This window comes from Arachis stenosperma, chromosome 4, assembly GCF_014773155.1.
Source record: "Arachis stenosperma cultivar V10309 chromosome 4, arast.V10309.gnm1.PFL2, whole genome shotgun sequence".
NCBI lineage: Eukaryota > Viridiplantae > Streptophyta > Magnoliopsida > Fabales > Fabaceae > Arachis > Arachis stenosperma.
This window is the reverse complement of record NC_080380.1, coordinates 3,581,419-3,598,941: the sequence shown is the minus strand read 5'-3', so window position 1 is coordinate 3,598,941 and position 17,523 is coordinate 3,581,419. Positions and strand designations below refer to the sequence as shown.

General features: G+C 37.2%; 1 protein-coding gene across 1 annotated transcript; it reads left to right on the top strand.

Moving 5' to 3' along the window:
* The first annotated feature begins 1,719 nt into the window (after positions 1–1,719).
* On the top strand, positions 1,720–6,858 carry LOC130974161 (DEAD-box ATP-dependent RNA helicase 37-like). The gene is made up of 7 exons (XM_057898915.1): positions 1,720–1,898; positions 2,143–2,999; positions 3,085–3,168; positions 3,658–3,900; positions 4,592–4,759; positions 5,004–5,117; positions 5,915–6,858. Exons 2-7 carry the CDS (start codon positions 2,265–2,267, stop codon positions 6,386–6,388), a joined length of 1,818 nt encoding a protein of 605 aa, XP_057754898.1. The 5' UTR covers positions 1,720–1,898; positions 2,143–2,264; the 3' UTR covers positions 6,389–6,858.
* Positions 6,859–17,523: the final 10,665 nt, after the last annotated feature.

Sequence of the window (17,523 nt, the reverse complement as noted above, 5' to 3'; positions counted from 1 at the left end):
TTTATTTGCCCTTCGAACTTTATTTTCCTTCCAGCGTGGCACCGTAACGGACACCTGGACACCGTTTCAGCCACGTCAGCCAATTCCATTTGGTGTATGAGAGACAAATAGACAGAATGTAATTCATTATTTACATTGTTTAAATTCTCTATTGTTTACCTAGGAAAACTCTTAGAAAATACAGAAACTAATATATAGATATGAAAAAGGTGAGAGAACTGTATACTTGATTTTGTATGAAAGATTCTAGCCAATTGGATTAATCATATCAAATGAATAATTAGTACAAACAGTTTTATAAAAATGTTGGAGGTCATGGCATCCATTGTCTATGCAAAGATATGCTGCTGATGCTATCCATTTTTTTGACTTTTTTACCTGATTAAACCATATGATTTAAGAATTTTAATAATTTTTTAATAATAAAAAATAAATTCATAATGATATAGTTTTTGTATTTATCAATAGTCAAATTAAATTCTTATATTATTAAACAAGATGAATTTGATGGCGAAATAGAATAAAAAAAATTTAGTACACTCAGACTAAATATAATAGTAGAGATAGAAGAATTTTAAGAAGTAAAACATTAAACTAAAGTATACTTGATTTATGTTTTTATTTTCAGTTTTTATTTTAACTATTTTTTGTTTACAAAAATTTGTGAAAAAAATAAAATAATAAAAATTTACACCAAATATTGGAATATTTAGCCATCTTAAATAGAAAATAATGGACAAACTAAAAGTGAAAAGAAAATGAAATGCATAAATAAAAAATTACACAAAGTATTAAGATTAATTATAAAATAGAAAATATTTGAATGTCCAATTTGTCTAGATATGTAAAAAAAAATAATACTACACATTAAATTTTTTTATTAACCAAATCTAATTAAATTAGTCTAATACAATAAAAATTAATTATAACTAGTATTATTTAAATTTTATTATTTAATTTAATTAAAATTAATTTATAAAAAGACTTAAATATATGTGGTATTACTAAAAAAAAATCCAAAAAAATAATATGAATCTTCAAGTAAAAATGTAGATGTGTGCCTTTTTTTAAATAAATTTAATGTTATAAAAAATGTCAATATCTTATTTTTTTACAGTCTTTATATATATATATATATATATATATATAAATAATTTTTTATCTCATGTGTTTTGTGCTTTTGATTTGTTCTTTTAATAACATATATTTTGCATGTAAGTTGGATTTAAAAAAATAATAACATACTTTGTAAATAATATTTGTAAATTTGTATATTGATTTTTTTTATACATGACAAATAATGATTTTTAATCATAGCTTATTTATTTAAACTTTATTTATTTGATACTTTATAAAAGTTAAATAATTGATGAAGTTTTTATTGTTATTTTTAAATAACATTATTTTAAAATTTTTTGCCTTATTGATATCAAATTAATAATTATAGAAATAGAAATCTAAATATTAATTTCGTAAAAATAATAAAAAAGCAGTTGAGCCGCTAGTCCTCGTAATTTACAAATTTTCTGACGTAGTTTCTTTTTGAATGTTTCTTTTTTTTTTTTAAATTAAATCTATCCAAGATAGCGAGTTAGCGACGACTTACAGAAGAAAAAAGAAAATAAATTGAATTGAAATTTTAACACTAAAGATTAAATTTAAATAAAATAAAATAAAATCTGATAAATAAAAGAGAGGGAGAGAGGGGCCGCATCGTAAGGCAGAAAAGATATTTTTGTATGCAAGTTTGAAGGTTGTGTGTCTCTCTCTGTCTTGTGGCGTCTCCAAATACATAGAAACCAGAATTAGGGTTTCTCCATCTTCTCCTTCAATATTCCTTCCTTCCTTCCAATTCAGGGTTTTAATAACTCTTTCAAGTTTCAACAATACAGATACAGGTTCCTTCTCTTCTTCATTCAAACTCCATTTGCTTTTGCTGCATTGCGTTTTTCACCGTTTTTAGGGTATTGAAACCGGTCCTAAGCTTTCTCCATCTTGTCCACAAATGCGGACGCCAGCATTGTTCTTCATATTAATACCTTTTTCTCCTCAATTGCTCTTTACTTGCATTATTTGATTACCGTTCCCGTTTCTGTTGGGCTTTGCGAGATCAGGGTGCTGATTTGGATTTGTTGAATGCAGGGGCTGATTGTTATAAAAGAGGATTTCTGTTTCTATCGAGGGTTTTTGTTTAAGCAACTAAGGACAAGAGAGAGAAATAAGGGCTTTTCTTTTGGTGTTTTGTGGTTTGTTTGTGATTGACTATGCGAGCTTCATGGGCTGATTTGGCTGCAAATTCTGCAGCTGAGGTTGCTGGTTCTGGTACTTCAGCCAATAATGCCGGGGCTAGTAACAGTTTACCTCCATCCCGGTCTACTTACGTGCCTCCGCATCTGAGGAACCGGCCGCCATCAGCTGAACCATCTGCCCCGCCATATAGTGGCGGTGCAACTTCTGGTTCTGGGGCTGGTGCAGTTAATTCTGGATCACGTTGGGGTGCACCTCGTGGCGATTACCGTTCAGGGGGAAACAAAAGTGGATGGGGGAGCAGAAGTGGGGGTTGGGATCGTGGGAGGGACCGTGAGGTCAATCCGTTTGGAGATCAGGATGACACAGAGCAGGAATTTGGTGAGCAAGAGAACACGGGGATAAATTTTGATGCCTACGAGGACATTCCGGTGGAGACTAGCGGGGATAATGTGCCACCGCCTGTGAATACATTTGCTGAGATTGACTTGGGTGAAGCGCTTAATCGTAATATAATGAGGTGCAAATATGTTAAGCCAACGCCTGTTCAGCGGCATGCCATACCAATTTCCCTTGCTGGAAGGGATTTGATGGCATGTGCTCAGACTGGTTCTGGAAAGACAGCTGCTTTCTGTTTCCCAATTATCAGTGGAATTTTGAGGGGCCAACCTATGCAAAGGCCACCTCGTGGTGTGCGTACTGTGTATCCACTTGCCCTTGTTCTCTCACCAACTAGGGAGCTATCAATGCAAGTGAGTTAGTTATATGTACTATGTATACGTTTTGCGACTTAATTTTAAATTAAAATATAGCGGAAATGTTGTGATTTGGTTTCAGATACATGACGAGGCTAGGAAGTTTGCATATCAAACAGGCGTTAAGGTGGTGGTTGCTTATGGTGGAGCTCCAATAAACCATCAGGTTTCTTTCCTATCATTTATATTTTTTGGTTCTCCGTTTTGTTTTGTTTTACCTGGGATAATTAAAGCTACTATTGATGCTACTTTTGATAGATGCTTGTATTTTAATCATAGTTACTTCATTTGTTGATCTATGTAGCTTAATCAACCTAATGAGATAAGGTTTGGTGTTTGTTTCTCTTAATTGGGTTTCTATTTCTAGTGAATCTGAAAGTTTTCTTATATTTTGGTTTAAGATCTTGGTATTATAGTTTAAACTCAAGGTTCAGAGGACGTTGATGAATCCTGTGGTAGAAGTGTTATTGAACTGTTTCTGACCTCGGAAATGTGAAGTTATGCTAATTATCCATAAATTACCAGCATAGTTGGAGAGTATCTGGAAATCGGATAAACATATTATTAAGCTGCATGCTTTGTTCCTACTGCAAACTTAGCTGACTTGGTCCAATTTATGATTTTGATATATACCAACCAATTTATTATTTTCCAGCTAAGAGAGCTTGAGAAGGGGGTGGACATTCTTGTTGCAACTCCTGGAAGACTGGTAGATTTGCTGGAGAGAGCTAGAGTTTCACTTCAGATGATAAGATATCTAGCTCTAGATGAGGCAGATAGGATGCTGGATATGGGTTTTGAGCCGCAAATAAGGAAGATTGTTGAACAAATGGATATGCCTCCTCCAGGTGTAAGACAGACTATGCTATTCAGTGCCACGTTTCCTAAAGAGATACAGGTTTAGTTCATTATTCAAAGTACATTTTTGAGTGAAGCATCTTTCATCTAACAGTGTTTCTGAAATTAATTTAGAATTGTATTTATTGATTTTACTAGCTTACCTGCTTCATTTGTTGCATCAACTTTTAGGTAGTGTTTGTCTCCAGAGACTGGAACTAAAATTTCAGTTCTTGGACACAATTTCAGTCCCTTTATTAGTACCTTTAGAAAGTGGGGATACAAGGTACTAAAATTTCTGGGGACGAAGACTCAAAACTCAACATTTTCTTTAATATTCTTATTTCATCTTCATATTTATCTTGAACCAAACAAGATACTAAGACAATTTAGTTTTGTACATTTTACACCAAACATAATACAGATACTAAATTTAGTCTCTCTTTCAAACATAGCCTTGTTTCTCTTTTTCTTTCCCCATTGTCTCTAGGGATGTGTAGTTTCTGCAAGCTGTTTTGCTTTTAATTTTGCTTTATCTATCTTAGTGAAATGTGCTTTATGCATTTGAGTAGCATATTCGTGTCTAGGGGTATTTTGACGCCCAAACTTCCTTTATCTTTATTAATAGATAGGGTAACTACCTTTTGAGTCAAGCATTAAAGGCAATTTCTGATTCAGTTGAGATCATATGTGGCTTAGAGACAAACTGCAGAATATCTGAATTATTGTTGTAAGTTATTGTTGACATGCAGAGACTAGCCTCGGATTTCCTGTCAAAATACATTTTTCTTGCTGTTGGAAGAGTTGGGTCAAGTACCGATTTAATTGTCCAAAGAGTTGAGTATGTTCAGGAGTCTGACAAGAGAAGTCATCTCATGGATCTTCTTCATGCACAGAGAGCAAATGGTGTGCAAGGAAAGGTATTATCTTATTATCATTTCACACAAAGTGAATTTCTACTCTTTTAGTTTTATCTTTGCTCCATCAGATGTGATTGTTATCTCTGAACAATGGCATACATATTTTTGTGTGTTGGATTTAGAGGATTGTTGGACTATTATGCTTTTGGACTATAGTATATTATCTTTATATTCATGATTTAACTCTAGCTAAATGGCTCATTAGACATTAAGACTATTTCGTGCTTGATTTCCTGTTTTGCAGCAAGCTTTGACATTAGTTTTTGTGGAGACAAAGAAGGGAGCTGATGCACTGGAACATTGGCTGTGTATGAATGGTTTTCCAGCTACTACCATTCATGGAGACCGGACTCAACAGGTTAGTTTGTTGTAAACATGTATTTGTATCTTTGTTTAGGGTGTGTTCATGAGTTGAGGGAAAGGAAAGGGAAGATTTTTAATAGTCTTGTTCATGCGTTTAAAATAATTAAGAAGGTGCGTTTTGAAGGGTTTACTGTATATTTGTACAATTTTACTGTTTATCAAAACAATTGACTGTAATTAATATATTTTGTAATATTTTTACAATAATTTAGTTTGATTTAAAATATTAATTAAACTAACATTTGATCAAACTCCCCAATTTGTGGAACTTGAAAATGGGAATTTGGAGGCTTAACAAAAACAACCAAAATACTTATTCTCTTAACAATAAAACTAGGGTGCATTCCAAAGCTTTTCTCTCCCCTCTAAAACTTTCCTAAACTAAACTTGTGAAAACACCCTTAGGTGTTCAGAGATGACACTTTTTAAGACCTACAACATCTTCATTTTAGAATTGGCTTTTCCATCATACGCTAGTTTTAAATTTCTTTCTTTTTGGTGCGTCTGTTCTTGTTCATCAATTCTTCTCTATTCTTGCATAACTTTTTCTGATTTATTATTAGTTTGTATGAAGGTGAAGCTTGCATTTATTTTGCTTTCTCTTACTTTCAAAGGCTGACTTACTTTCCAATTTGTTACAATCATTAGTTTTGAAAGTCTTTTACATCAAATTGTATTCAAATTGTATTCTAATTATTTTTCTTTTTTGGTGAGAATTGTATTGGTTGTGTCATATCTTGTTTGTATGCTTGGGATTTGTATATATGCTTAGCTGTTCGTGAATGTCTGCAGGAAAGAGAAATGGCATTAAGGTCATTTAAAAGTGGCAACACGCCCATATTGGTTGCCACTGATGTGGCTGCACGTGGTCTTGATATTCCTCATGTCGCCCATGTTGTTAATTTTGACCTTCCCAATGATATTGATGACTATGTACACCGTATCGGAAGGACGGGACGTGCTGGAAAGAAAGGCCTCGCAACTGCATTCTTTAATGACAACAATGCCTCCCTTGCAAGGTCTTTGGCAGAACTAATGCAGGAAGCAAATCAAGAAGTGCCAGCATGGCTCTCACGGTATGCTGCTCGATCTTCATTTGGAGGTAGGAACCGTCGTTCGGGAGGAGGGCGTTTTGGTGGCCGAGACTTTCGAAGAGAAGGTTCTTTCAACAGGGGTGGTTCTGATTACTACAATGCCGGAAACAGCAGTGGTGGATATGGGGCGTCGGGTGGATATGGTCCCGGTGGAACCAGTGCATGGGATTAACTTCCACCACCACCCAAAGCATTATACATAGAGATTAGGTGCGGATGTACACCCATAGGATGATTTTTCTACCCCTCTTCCCCTTTTCCTTTCTTCTCAATTCTTCTTTCAAATTTATTGTTGCCCTTGTAGTATCCTAAGCCAGCATCATTTTGAACTGTTATGCTAATCATTGAAGGAGACGGTGGTGTAGTGGTATTGTTTCCACATCAATAGAGGTTGTAATGTTGTATAATGTTGGTTGGTGTTGGAAATGGTGGTTACTAACATTAGGAGTTATTTTTACAACTTTTCATCGTGGGCAGTAATTTTGTTGGGGACTGGTTGTAGATTATGCAGTGGGGAGATGTTTACATTCCCTTGTTAAATTTCTACAGATTATGTTTGCCATTTTAACATTGTCTAATCAGCTGAGCTAAGATTTTGTACTATTGGTAGTGAATGAAATTAGAGGAAGTTTTCTTGCTAAATGATTTTGGGGGTGATATTGATCTATTACATCATTCTATAGCCTGATGAGAACGTTGCCACTCGTTCAGTTTTTAATTTCATCTCTTTTTTTTGGGATTAAAATGGATATACATTCTTTGAAGGCTTAGGTGTTAAAATCCATTAGAAAGCAGATGTTTTCAAGAATATGTACAACTTAATGAACTTTGGATTTGGGGCCGGTGGGTTACGAATTTACACGGTCTAATAAGTAATAACCAAGCCTATAACATTTTGATAATATAGGAAAATGAACGGAAAAATAAAAACCTTGTGAAGCATTTTTGCTGTGACCAACGACACTAATGATGTGAAGGTGGAGTAGGTGGCTGAACTAAAAAATGTGAAGGTTGGTTTTTAATTTGAACAAAAGGTTAACAATAATCAATATCACTCTATTTAAAGAGAGTGGTGAAAGGTTGCATCTAGCAGCCATGAGAGGTGGTTTTGTGAGAGGGAGAGAGAGGGAGAGCCTCTCGTCCTCATGGATGAGGACCATCAAGAAAAGGGGAAGATGATGATAGAGGAGAAAAAAAAAGTAAAGAAAGTGAGATATATTTTCAAAATATATGAAAAGCTATTTTGCGAAAAAAAGTAAAGAAAGTGTGATATATTTTCAAAATATATGAAAAACTATTTTGAAGATTTACATCTCTTCATAGAGTTGTGACTTATTCAAAAGTTATACCTGTTAAAAGGTTGCGACTATTTGGATAGTTATGTCTGTTGAAATGTTGTAACTATTTGAAAAGTTGTGTCTGTTGAAATCGTAGCTGCATGTCTGCATGTTGCATGTACTCTGTCTCTATGAATTTCTCTCATTTCATTATTGCTGAACGATCCATCTCAACTCTTTCTTTATGCGCAAAAGGAAGAATAGAGAATATTACTCTGTAAATTATTATTTAATGTAAGGCTTGATTGTGTGAGTGCATAAATAAGTGTTCTTCATTGTATTCTATAGGAAATTCGCCAATAACCCATTTTGCACATCATTGTACATTGGTGGGGGCGAATTAAGCCTAAAGGAAACACGCCTTGAAAAATTGCGCTATTTAATTTCACTATCCCCTTCTCTCTCATATCTCACAATCTTTAGGCTTAAATATTTACCAATAAAACAAAAATGGCCGCGGCATCAATTATGGAGATGACGTCGAATTTTGTCTAAGTTAAAAAAATTTGATGGTTTTCTTCAGGCAACATTGGAAGTGTAAATGGATCTCTATAATCAGATGCACATGGTACCGTTAAAGACGGATTGAGACAGACCATCAATATAGCAAAAAAAAGCATCCGGCTAGTTAATGGGTGAACAGGAAGAGAACTGAGTTTCTCCGCGAACTGTGTGAGTTTTTAGACAATGCCCTAATATCTTGTAGAACTAAAATTGCATGACGTATGGACTCCAAAACCGGAGGATCTAATGTCTTGCGAAGATACTCTTCTATTTTGCAAGTTGGGTCAAGCAGCTTCACCCGCAGACAAAGTTCCTCGATAGATATTCTCCTAATTTCTGTAATCTGAAAATCTGGCAAAGAAGTTGCTCGAATCTTTGAATACAGATCATAGCAAATACTAGGTTGATAGCGGCCAGCACGCCCCGCTTGCTGCTTAGACATTATTACAAGGATCATAACTTTTTTCTTTCATTCGTCCTGTATCCATGACATTGACAGAATACATAAATTCAATTACAATTTTAGTCTTTATTTGTTTTTATCTTTCTTAAACTAATATATATATATAGTTTTACCTTCATAATTTACAATTCAATTCAATCAATCAATGAAAATTCTTCATATTTTCTTTTCTTATTCTTTTATAGTTTTTCATAATATCAGAGTTTTGGTATCATCCTTAAAAAGGATACATAAGCTATCATCTTTCCGATGAAAAATCACCCTACTTCTTTTTCAACCTCTTCCCACAATGAATAATTAATATTCTAATTTAGCTCAGAATTCAACCAATCTCTATTACATCCATCTATGTAAAAATCCAACATCAGTCTTGGTTATCCCTGTTCTAACAGAAATAACTATCATTCATGAAATAGTCACTATGGCCTGTTTGCGCCTTCTTCTGGCAGTTTCATCTGCGCTCTTATCGCGCTCTATGCGCCCTCTCTCATTGCGCTCTACGCGCCCTTTCTTATTGCGCTCTATGCGCCCTCTGAAGACCACTCTTATTGCGCCATACGCGCCCTCTAAAGATCAATTTTATTGCGCTCTATGCGCTCATGAAATAGTCACTATCTCCTTTTATATTTGTAAGCCAAACCTTTCTGTAGGACGCCTTGTAACCAAAGTGATTCTCCACACCTCCTTGGAAAACCCTAATGTTGATTGTTGGATTGGCTTTAACCATCGTGAAAATGTGTTGCGCAATCACCTTCGAATCCAACCTACCATGGTCTTGTCCCATCGAAGTTTGCATGCAAGTATCAGGACCAGTGTATCTCCTAACCTCCCACTTTTCTTGCTTTCGGCGATATGATATGAGTATGCTCCAATTACAACCGGGTCCAAACTAGATACATTGTGCATTGCACCTCAACTGGTCACTCTCTACTATTTTGTACTCCGCATCCCTCCTGATGCTGTACTGCTTAACTGCCAACACGACTTCTTCCTTGTTCTTAAATTGTTGTCCAACCTCAAACTCGTTGCTTGGATCCTCTTCAGGGCCTCCCTGGGTAAACGACCAATCCGAAGTCATTGTATCGAGATTCAACCTCATGAAATGATCCGGCCAGTCATTTGGTCGAGAAATGGCAAGCTGTGTCAGAGCGATCTGTGTGTCACCGTAGTAGTTCATCTCTTCTTCCTCGTCACCATCATCAGGAATTTCAGGTGGTTCTTCGTCAGCATTGTATCCGTCATCGGGGTTAACTTCATACTGATCCATCATCGGATCTCTGATAGCAGAACCATCATGACTTTTAACATCGTCGTCCATTAAGTCAACATTACGAACTTTAACATTAGACCTCTCCTGACTACCCTCAAGTGGCATATTTAAATCCACCATAGTCCTTCTGATAGTTCGTCTAACAGTACCACTCAATGGATTATCATCGACAATATCTGCAGGTGATCTTCGGCCACCAACCTCAACGAGATACACGAATAATTCCAACAGATGAACATTTGTCCATCGGTTGTGCCACGACCTTATAAGTCGTAAGTCCTCGTCGTCGCGGTACCTAATTCAGGACAATAGACATATTTCTCACAACCGTGGTCTGATAAATATAATAGTAACAAAGACAATACAACTGTAATATACATTTTATAAAATAAATTGGCATCTACTTCAGTCGGATATCTGTAGTAAATTTTTTCGCCTTTTTGCCTCTTGCTGCTTGACAGAATACAATATCAAATTCTTCAAAGCTGTTAAATTGTTGACTTCCGGTGTCATATAGGTAATTATCGGTTGCCTCGATCTAAAAATGATAGAACCTTCTACGTCATATACTATTTCACCATCATAATGAATGGATAACGATAAATTCCTTGACATCATAGAGAAAATATCAACAGTAAGAAAAAGAAAATAAACAATAAAATTGTGCTTTTCTTATCTGCTTTCCAACAACAGGCATGCTTTTATTTTGGAAATCTAACATATAGTTCGTCGGAGGTGCGGCGAACTCTATATAATTTATAGAGTCGCAAACTTGTTCTTATTACCAAAAAAAATCGTATTCTAAAAAATAAAATTAAAATATCTTGTTTGAAAATTTATTTAATTTTTTATTTTATTTAAGAAAAAAATCTGATTATACACACAGATCAAGTTACATGAATTTCAAATCAAAAGTAATAATAATTTATTTAATTTAGTATTTATAATAATAAATAAAATTGCCATTATGCAAGTCATTTGATATGAAATAGTTTAATTTATAATTATAATTAATATATATATTGTTTATAAATAAATTAAAAAATAATAATTTTTAACATGATAAGCATGAAAATCAACATTTTCACACATTTAGTTGTCGTTTGAAAATTTTATTTTATTCCTCAATTATGAATGAAAATAGTGATATTTATAAGTTATTTATTATTTTAAAAGAAGAACTTTGTCTATTTACGAACATTTAATATATTTTTATATTGATAATAAATATAAAGATTGATCATATTTTGTCATCTTTATTTTATTAAAAAAGGGAGAAGAATCACAATAAAAAGTTTAATTTTATGTAACTAGCAGCATGTTATATGTAACTTTATAAGAATCTGGCAATAAAAAGTTCAAGTTTACGCTATTTTATTTTAGCTCATTGCATGTTCGATTTTATTCCATTTTTATTTTATTGCTTAGCCACCGAAATACCTAATATAATAGTGGTGATAGTAGTAGAATGACCTACATAATATAAAGAAACCAGAATTTTCTGTGTAAAACTGTAAATTCAAATGACCTGCATTCATTGCCACAAATAATAAAAGACTTATCATTTTATTTATTTTCAAATTATCATTGAATATAGACTTAAATGGCACAATAAAAGATTAGAGATATAATCATACATGACCAATATTAAGTTATTATTGTAATGTTTTTTATTAACAACGGAGCTAAATGCTCAAAAAGGAGAAAACTAACCAGAAACTATTTTGGAGTGAACCGTTCCTACAGCATCAGTAAAGAAATGTAAGGAAATACAAGGTGGCAATGAAAAAAAGAAATGACAACTATAACTTAAACTATGACCAAAAGATGCCAATTTATCGGCACAAGAGTTTGCTTCCCTGAATTCATGGTGAAGAGTCCAGCTGCTGAGTCTGTTGCACTTGATCTTTATTGCTGATACAAGAGTTCCTACCGAATGTAGGTTACCCAAATCCTGAGAACATAGCTGCACTGTTACCGCTGAATCAACCTCAATTTCAACATGGGAATGTCCCAAGTTAATGATTAGTTCAAGGCCAAAGAGTATGCCCCAAAGCTCAGCTGCAGTCACAGTGCATGCACCCAAATTCGCACTATAGCAAGCTAAGAACTGACCATTGCTGTCTCTAAGGATACCACCACAAGCTGCTCTGCCATCCTTACTAACTGAGCCATCCGAATTCAGCTTGATAAAAAGAGGAGGAGGTGGCTGCCACTTAATGAGCTTCTCTGCAAAAGTCCCCACTCTTCTCCTAGATCGCATAGACTCAGAATGCGCCCTGTGATAGTCCTGTGCCATATACCAGGCTATTTCATGAATCTTGCTTTCATCTGGGACTCTATCATTGTCAAAGACAAAAGTGTTCCTTCGAAACCACAGGAAGTTTAAGGTACTAGTAAAGAGGAGGGGCCACGGAACCCCTTTGAAAGGAGATTGGAAAGATAAGTTCTCCATCAACCAAGGGATAAGAGGTTTGGTGAAGAAATTCTCCGCATCCAACCTGTCATCAATGCTCTTCCATGTTCTATATGCGACTGGACAGTCCCGCAAGACATGGAGCAAAGATTTTGAGTTGCTGCCACAAACACCGCACAAAGCAGACTGAGCTATATTTCTCCGAACACGCTCCTCATTCGTAAGAAGTGCATTATTGGCTACCAACCAGCAGAAACTACAAAGCCTTTGAGTGGCTTCCAACTTCCATATCCGAGTAAAAAGGCTCGCATTCTCAGAACTAGCAGGGGAGGCAAGGGCAGAACAAGCTGATTTTATGGAGAACACCCCATTCGGTGTTAGCATCCAAGCAATCGAATCCTCACCTAACTCCGCTTCTGGTGGCTTAATAGAGACAAAGATGGAGAGCCAATCATCCCCCAAATTATAACCGATACGGTCATAATTCCAATTATTATTCACCACATAGTCACAGACTTTTTTATCTCTCATGTTCGATGTTACCTCTGTTTGGGCAAAGTCCACCAAGCAATGAACACCTGGGATCCAATGATGATTCCAAAAATACACGGTCTGACCTGAACCAATCCTCCATATAAGGTTCCTCTCAAATTGTTTCCAAATGTGAGAGATACCTTTCCAAGCGTTAGACATACGTTGAAGAGGCTTCATCAAAGGGATGGTATTATCACCACACCTATATTTACTACGGAGGACCTGTACCCAGAGAGAATCCATATTATGAATTAACTTCCAGGCCAGTTTCATCAGATTTGCATCGTTCATCACTCTGGCGGATCTAAACTCCAGGCCTCCAGATTTCTTCGGAGAGCATAGCTTTTTCCAGCTAAGTAAGTGGATTTTCTTACCAGAGTTATTACCTCCCCAAAGGAAGCTCCTGCATATACTGTCAATCTTATCACAAACCCTCAAGAAAATTCTCATGGTTTGCATAATATAGGTTGGAATTGAAGCTAGAGCCGATTGGGTCAAGGTAACTCTGCCTCCCAGAGAGAGATTACGAGTCTTCCACGTACTCAACCGACTCATCATCCTATCAATAATAAACTGAAAGTCCTCAGTTTTAGTACGGCCATGGAGGAGAGGAACACCCAAGTATTTGCCCAAGTTTGAAGTTAGTCGCATACCTAAGGCTTCACTCAGTGCCCTCTTACGACTGAAATTCACATTCTCAGAGAAGTAGACGCAAGACTTATCATAACTAACTTTTTGACCAGAACACCGACAAAACAGCTCAAGAATACCGCGAGTTAACTCCACCTGCTCCATTGATGCTTTTCCAAATAGAATGATATCATCAGCAAAACATAAATGTGACAGCTTCGGACCTCCTCTATTCAGAGTGATTGGCTCCCAGATATTATGCTTAACTGCCATTGTGATAATTTGTGATAGTCGTTCGATACACAACACAAATAAGTAGGGTGACATGGGGTCACCTTGTTGGATACCCCTAGAAGGAACGAAAGGATCCGAAGGAGTCCCATTCCACAATAGATTCATGTTTGTAGACGAATAGCAACTCACTATCAAATCGGTCAAATTCCGCGGCAAACCTGCCTCCTGGAGAGTATCCTGGATAAATCTCCAATTCAACCTGTCATAAGCTTTTTCAAGATCTATCTTGATTGCCATATAACCAGAAGTTCCTTTCTTATATCTCATAGAGTGTATAGCTTCTTGTGCCACCAAAATATTATCAGCACTTTGCCTCCCGGGGACAAAACTGCACTGAGCAGGGCTTATGAGTTTGGACATGACTTCTTTCAACCTGTTGGATATAATTTTAGTAACTATCTTATAAGAGACGTTACACAATCCAATAGGTCGAAAGTGGCTAAAATTCTCAGGAACCTCCCTTTTTGAAATCAGAGAAATATAGGTATTATTAACCTTCTTTATTTCTGCATGATCCACAAACACCTTTTTCACCCAATCTTCAACTGAGGTCTTCACAAGGCTCCAGTTGCTCTGGTAAAACATAGGGGGAAGACCGTCTGGTCCCGGGGCTTTCCAAGCTCCCATAGAAAAGATAGCCGCAGAGACTTCTTCCACTGCAACCATACGATCCAGACGCCCAACCTCTTCGGACGTCAAAGTAAGGAACAGAGCGGAAGCTACTAACTTCTCATATGGCTGATCATCAGCATAAAGTGAAAGAAAGTGGTTCATGCCAAATTGCTGAAGCTGAAACGTGTCATCTACCCACTCACCATGTTGGTTCTTAAGCATTGTCACTCTGTTTCTCCGTCTTCTAGCAGTTGCCAAATTGTGGAAGTAGGAGGTATTGCGATCCCCATAGTTTATCCACTTACATCTTGAACATTGTTTCCAAAGTATCTCCTCTTGAATAAAAATTGCTTCCAGTTCTTTCCATAACTCAGTTTGGAGATCCTCCAAAAAAGGATTCATTTCGAAACCAAGTTTCAAGGAGATACCATTTAGTCTGGCCAAAATTCTATTCCTTTTCCAATGAATATCACCAAAAACTTCCTTGTTCCAAACCTTTGCGGCTTCCATAAAATTAGTCACATTTTGGTCCAAAGAAATTTCATCCTTCCAGTTTGTCTTCAACATAGAATTAAAGTTCTCATGAGTCAACCATGAAGCCAAAAACCGAAAGGGACGATAGAAGGACGCAGTAGTACTATCAACCCAAAGCTCCAGAAAAATTGGGACATGGTCTGATTTGAGTTTGGGAAGATGCTTTACCACAGCGCTACTAAAGCATTGGGACCAAGCTGCATTAGTTACGTATCTATCCAACCGTCTTCTAATAATTCCTTTTTGCCAGGTAAACGGATGACCTTTAAAGGCCAGGTCCTGCAACCCACACTCTAACAGGCAATTCGCAAAACCATCATGGTCTCTAAAGAGACCAGAGTTACCCCCTGTATCGGTAGCAGATAAGACACAATTAAAGTCCCCTCCTACACACCACTCACTAGTCAAATTATCAGCAATACTTTTCAGACCTTCCCATAGACTAGTTCTCAGTCCAATTTGTGGGGAGCCATAAACAACTGTAAAAAATCAAGGACTTTCCAAACCATATCTAAGTTTCATGTGGACATATTGTCTATGAGACATAAGGACCTCAACATTCCAAAAATTTGAATTCCATAAAATCCAGATGCCCCCTGAAAAACCAATACCTTCTTCAAGAAACCAATCTGAGAAACCAAATCTCTTTGCAATCTTATTCGCCTTTGGACCCGATAGATGAGTTTCCAAAAGACACAATATATTGTAATTGAAATTCCTACAGAAATCTTTAACCAAAGTAGAAAAATCTTTGCTACTAACACCTCTACAGTTCCAAGTAATAATATTCATAGGAAAAAATAAACAAGGAAGTAGAAGAGACAACCAACCGAAGCGGCCTTAATCAAGTAGAGCAGGAAGTTGGTGTGGTATCCACCACCATCCTTACGGACTCATCCTCCACTGCCAGGGAATCTGTTTGATTCGGGCATAAGCTAAGAATCTGAGTTGATCCAGGATCCGGCGGGTTAGCAGCCGCCAGTGCTTCTTCTTTCGCACTTCCCCTCAAAAACTTTAGTGCTGCGAGAGCCTCCTTCGAGGGTTGATGAATCTGAGTGAAAGGCACGCCATTTAAGAACAGCTCTTCATCCCCCGCCACATACTTCATTTGCTTCATCAAATTTAAAGTTCCCCAGTACTCTGTATCTTTTCGCTCCAAAGTTAACTTTAGAGACCCCCTCCACTACCTCTTTTCCTTTTACCAATGATTCCTCCGTACTCTTTGCTCCACCCTCCTTCTCACGAGAACTCCTCCCTTCTTGGGTTTTAGAAGTACCTTTCGGCCCAGCTAGCCTGCTCTTAGAGGAAGAGGTGTGTTTGGGCAGCTCTAGCTTCTTAGTCTTTCCCGCTTGTACTGAGTGCTTATTTGATGGAAAACCTTCTTTATGAATATGTGCTTCCATATTGGACTCCTCTTGTTCTACATATTCCAAAGATTGAAAACGTGAACCTGACCCAATTGGGTTACCTGTCTGGATTGAGGTTCCAACATTACCATTGCTTCGATTAAATCTGCGCTGGAGTTTCTTAGCCAACATCCACGGCTCAAACACTCCTGAAGAATCAACTCTTGCCATCAAATTTGAAATCCCCTGAGCCACAGGATTTTGTTCCAACACATTAGGCGACGGTTGAGATGGATAAGGAACAGTTAAATTCGACTTGTCCGCAATAATCGCCATTGTTGCATCTCGAGGATCCCCGAGGACCTTACTACCCTCCATTGTAGCTTCTCTGCTCTCTTTCTCCGGTCGCCTACTCTCTGGGCAACCATCAATTCTATGCCCATACTTACCGCAACCAAAGCAGATAAGATGGAGACCTTCGTACTCTACCTTAAACTCCTTTCCGAGAACTTTTATAGCTGGGACAAGCTGGTTTCGCAAATCCACCTCCACATATAAGTGGGCAAACTTTCCCCTAGAGTGTATAGAAGTAATTTGATCAATTTTCAACATTGTTCCGATCTTTCCACCCGCCCGCCATAGGAAGTGATAGGTGTAGAGTTCAACCGGCAGCTCCGGAATTCTCACCCATACCGCTAATCTTTGTACTAAGAGGTAGTGTCCTGCCATCTGCCACGGCCCTTCAAAGAGCGCGTGTTTATAGTCACCTTCGTTGTCAAAACACACTAGGAAGAACTCTCCAGTCAGATCAATTACCTTCACGTCCTTGTTCTTAGACAAAAAACGGTGAACCCACGAGTCCATAGATCGAAATCCAATATTCTTACCGAGTACCTTGACAATAAGAGAAAGCTTCCATGGACGACACCATTCGTCATACTCTGCCAAACTCACCTCAACCTCTGGCTTTGGATTGAAGGGAGCTGCTCTGCCGGCACCGTCTTCAGAGACCTCCTCCAACATATAGTCCTCCGCTACCATCTGAACAATTTCCTCTGGTGAAAGAGACGTTCCCGCACCTCCCATCAAGAGTCTATCCTTATAAGAGACTTCACATACTCTGCTTCCGCCATTTGACTTTAGCATTGACGAGGTCACTCCTTTTTCAAAACCGGATGGTACCCTCTGTTCCTTCTCCTGGCTACTCTCAAAACTTGGAGAACCATTCACAGGTTGCAGATCCATGTCCGCTGATCTTCCGTTCTCCTCTACCTCTGCGTCTAGTAGCACTTCATTCCCGTTAGGTTTGACTTTCTTAGTGCTGCGGTTCATCAAATCTTCCTCTTGGGAAGTCGTTTCATTGGGCG

Bases quoted from the DNA above. Each gene is read 5' to 3' on its own strand.
- LOC130974161 (XM_057898915.1), top strand. From the start codon at position 2,265: ATGCGAGCTTCATGGGCTGATTTGGCTGCAAATTCTGCAGCTGAGGTT. The intron at 3,169-3,657 runs GTTTCTTTCCTA...ATTATTTTCCAG, and splicing joins GAGCTCCAATAAACCATCAG to CTAAGAGAGCTTGAGAAGGG. The intron at 3,901-4,591 runs GTTTAGTTCATT...GTTGACATGCAG, and splicing joins CGTTTCCTAAAGAGATACAG to AGACTAGCCTCGGATTTCCT.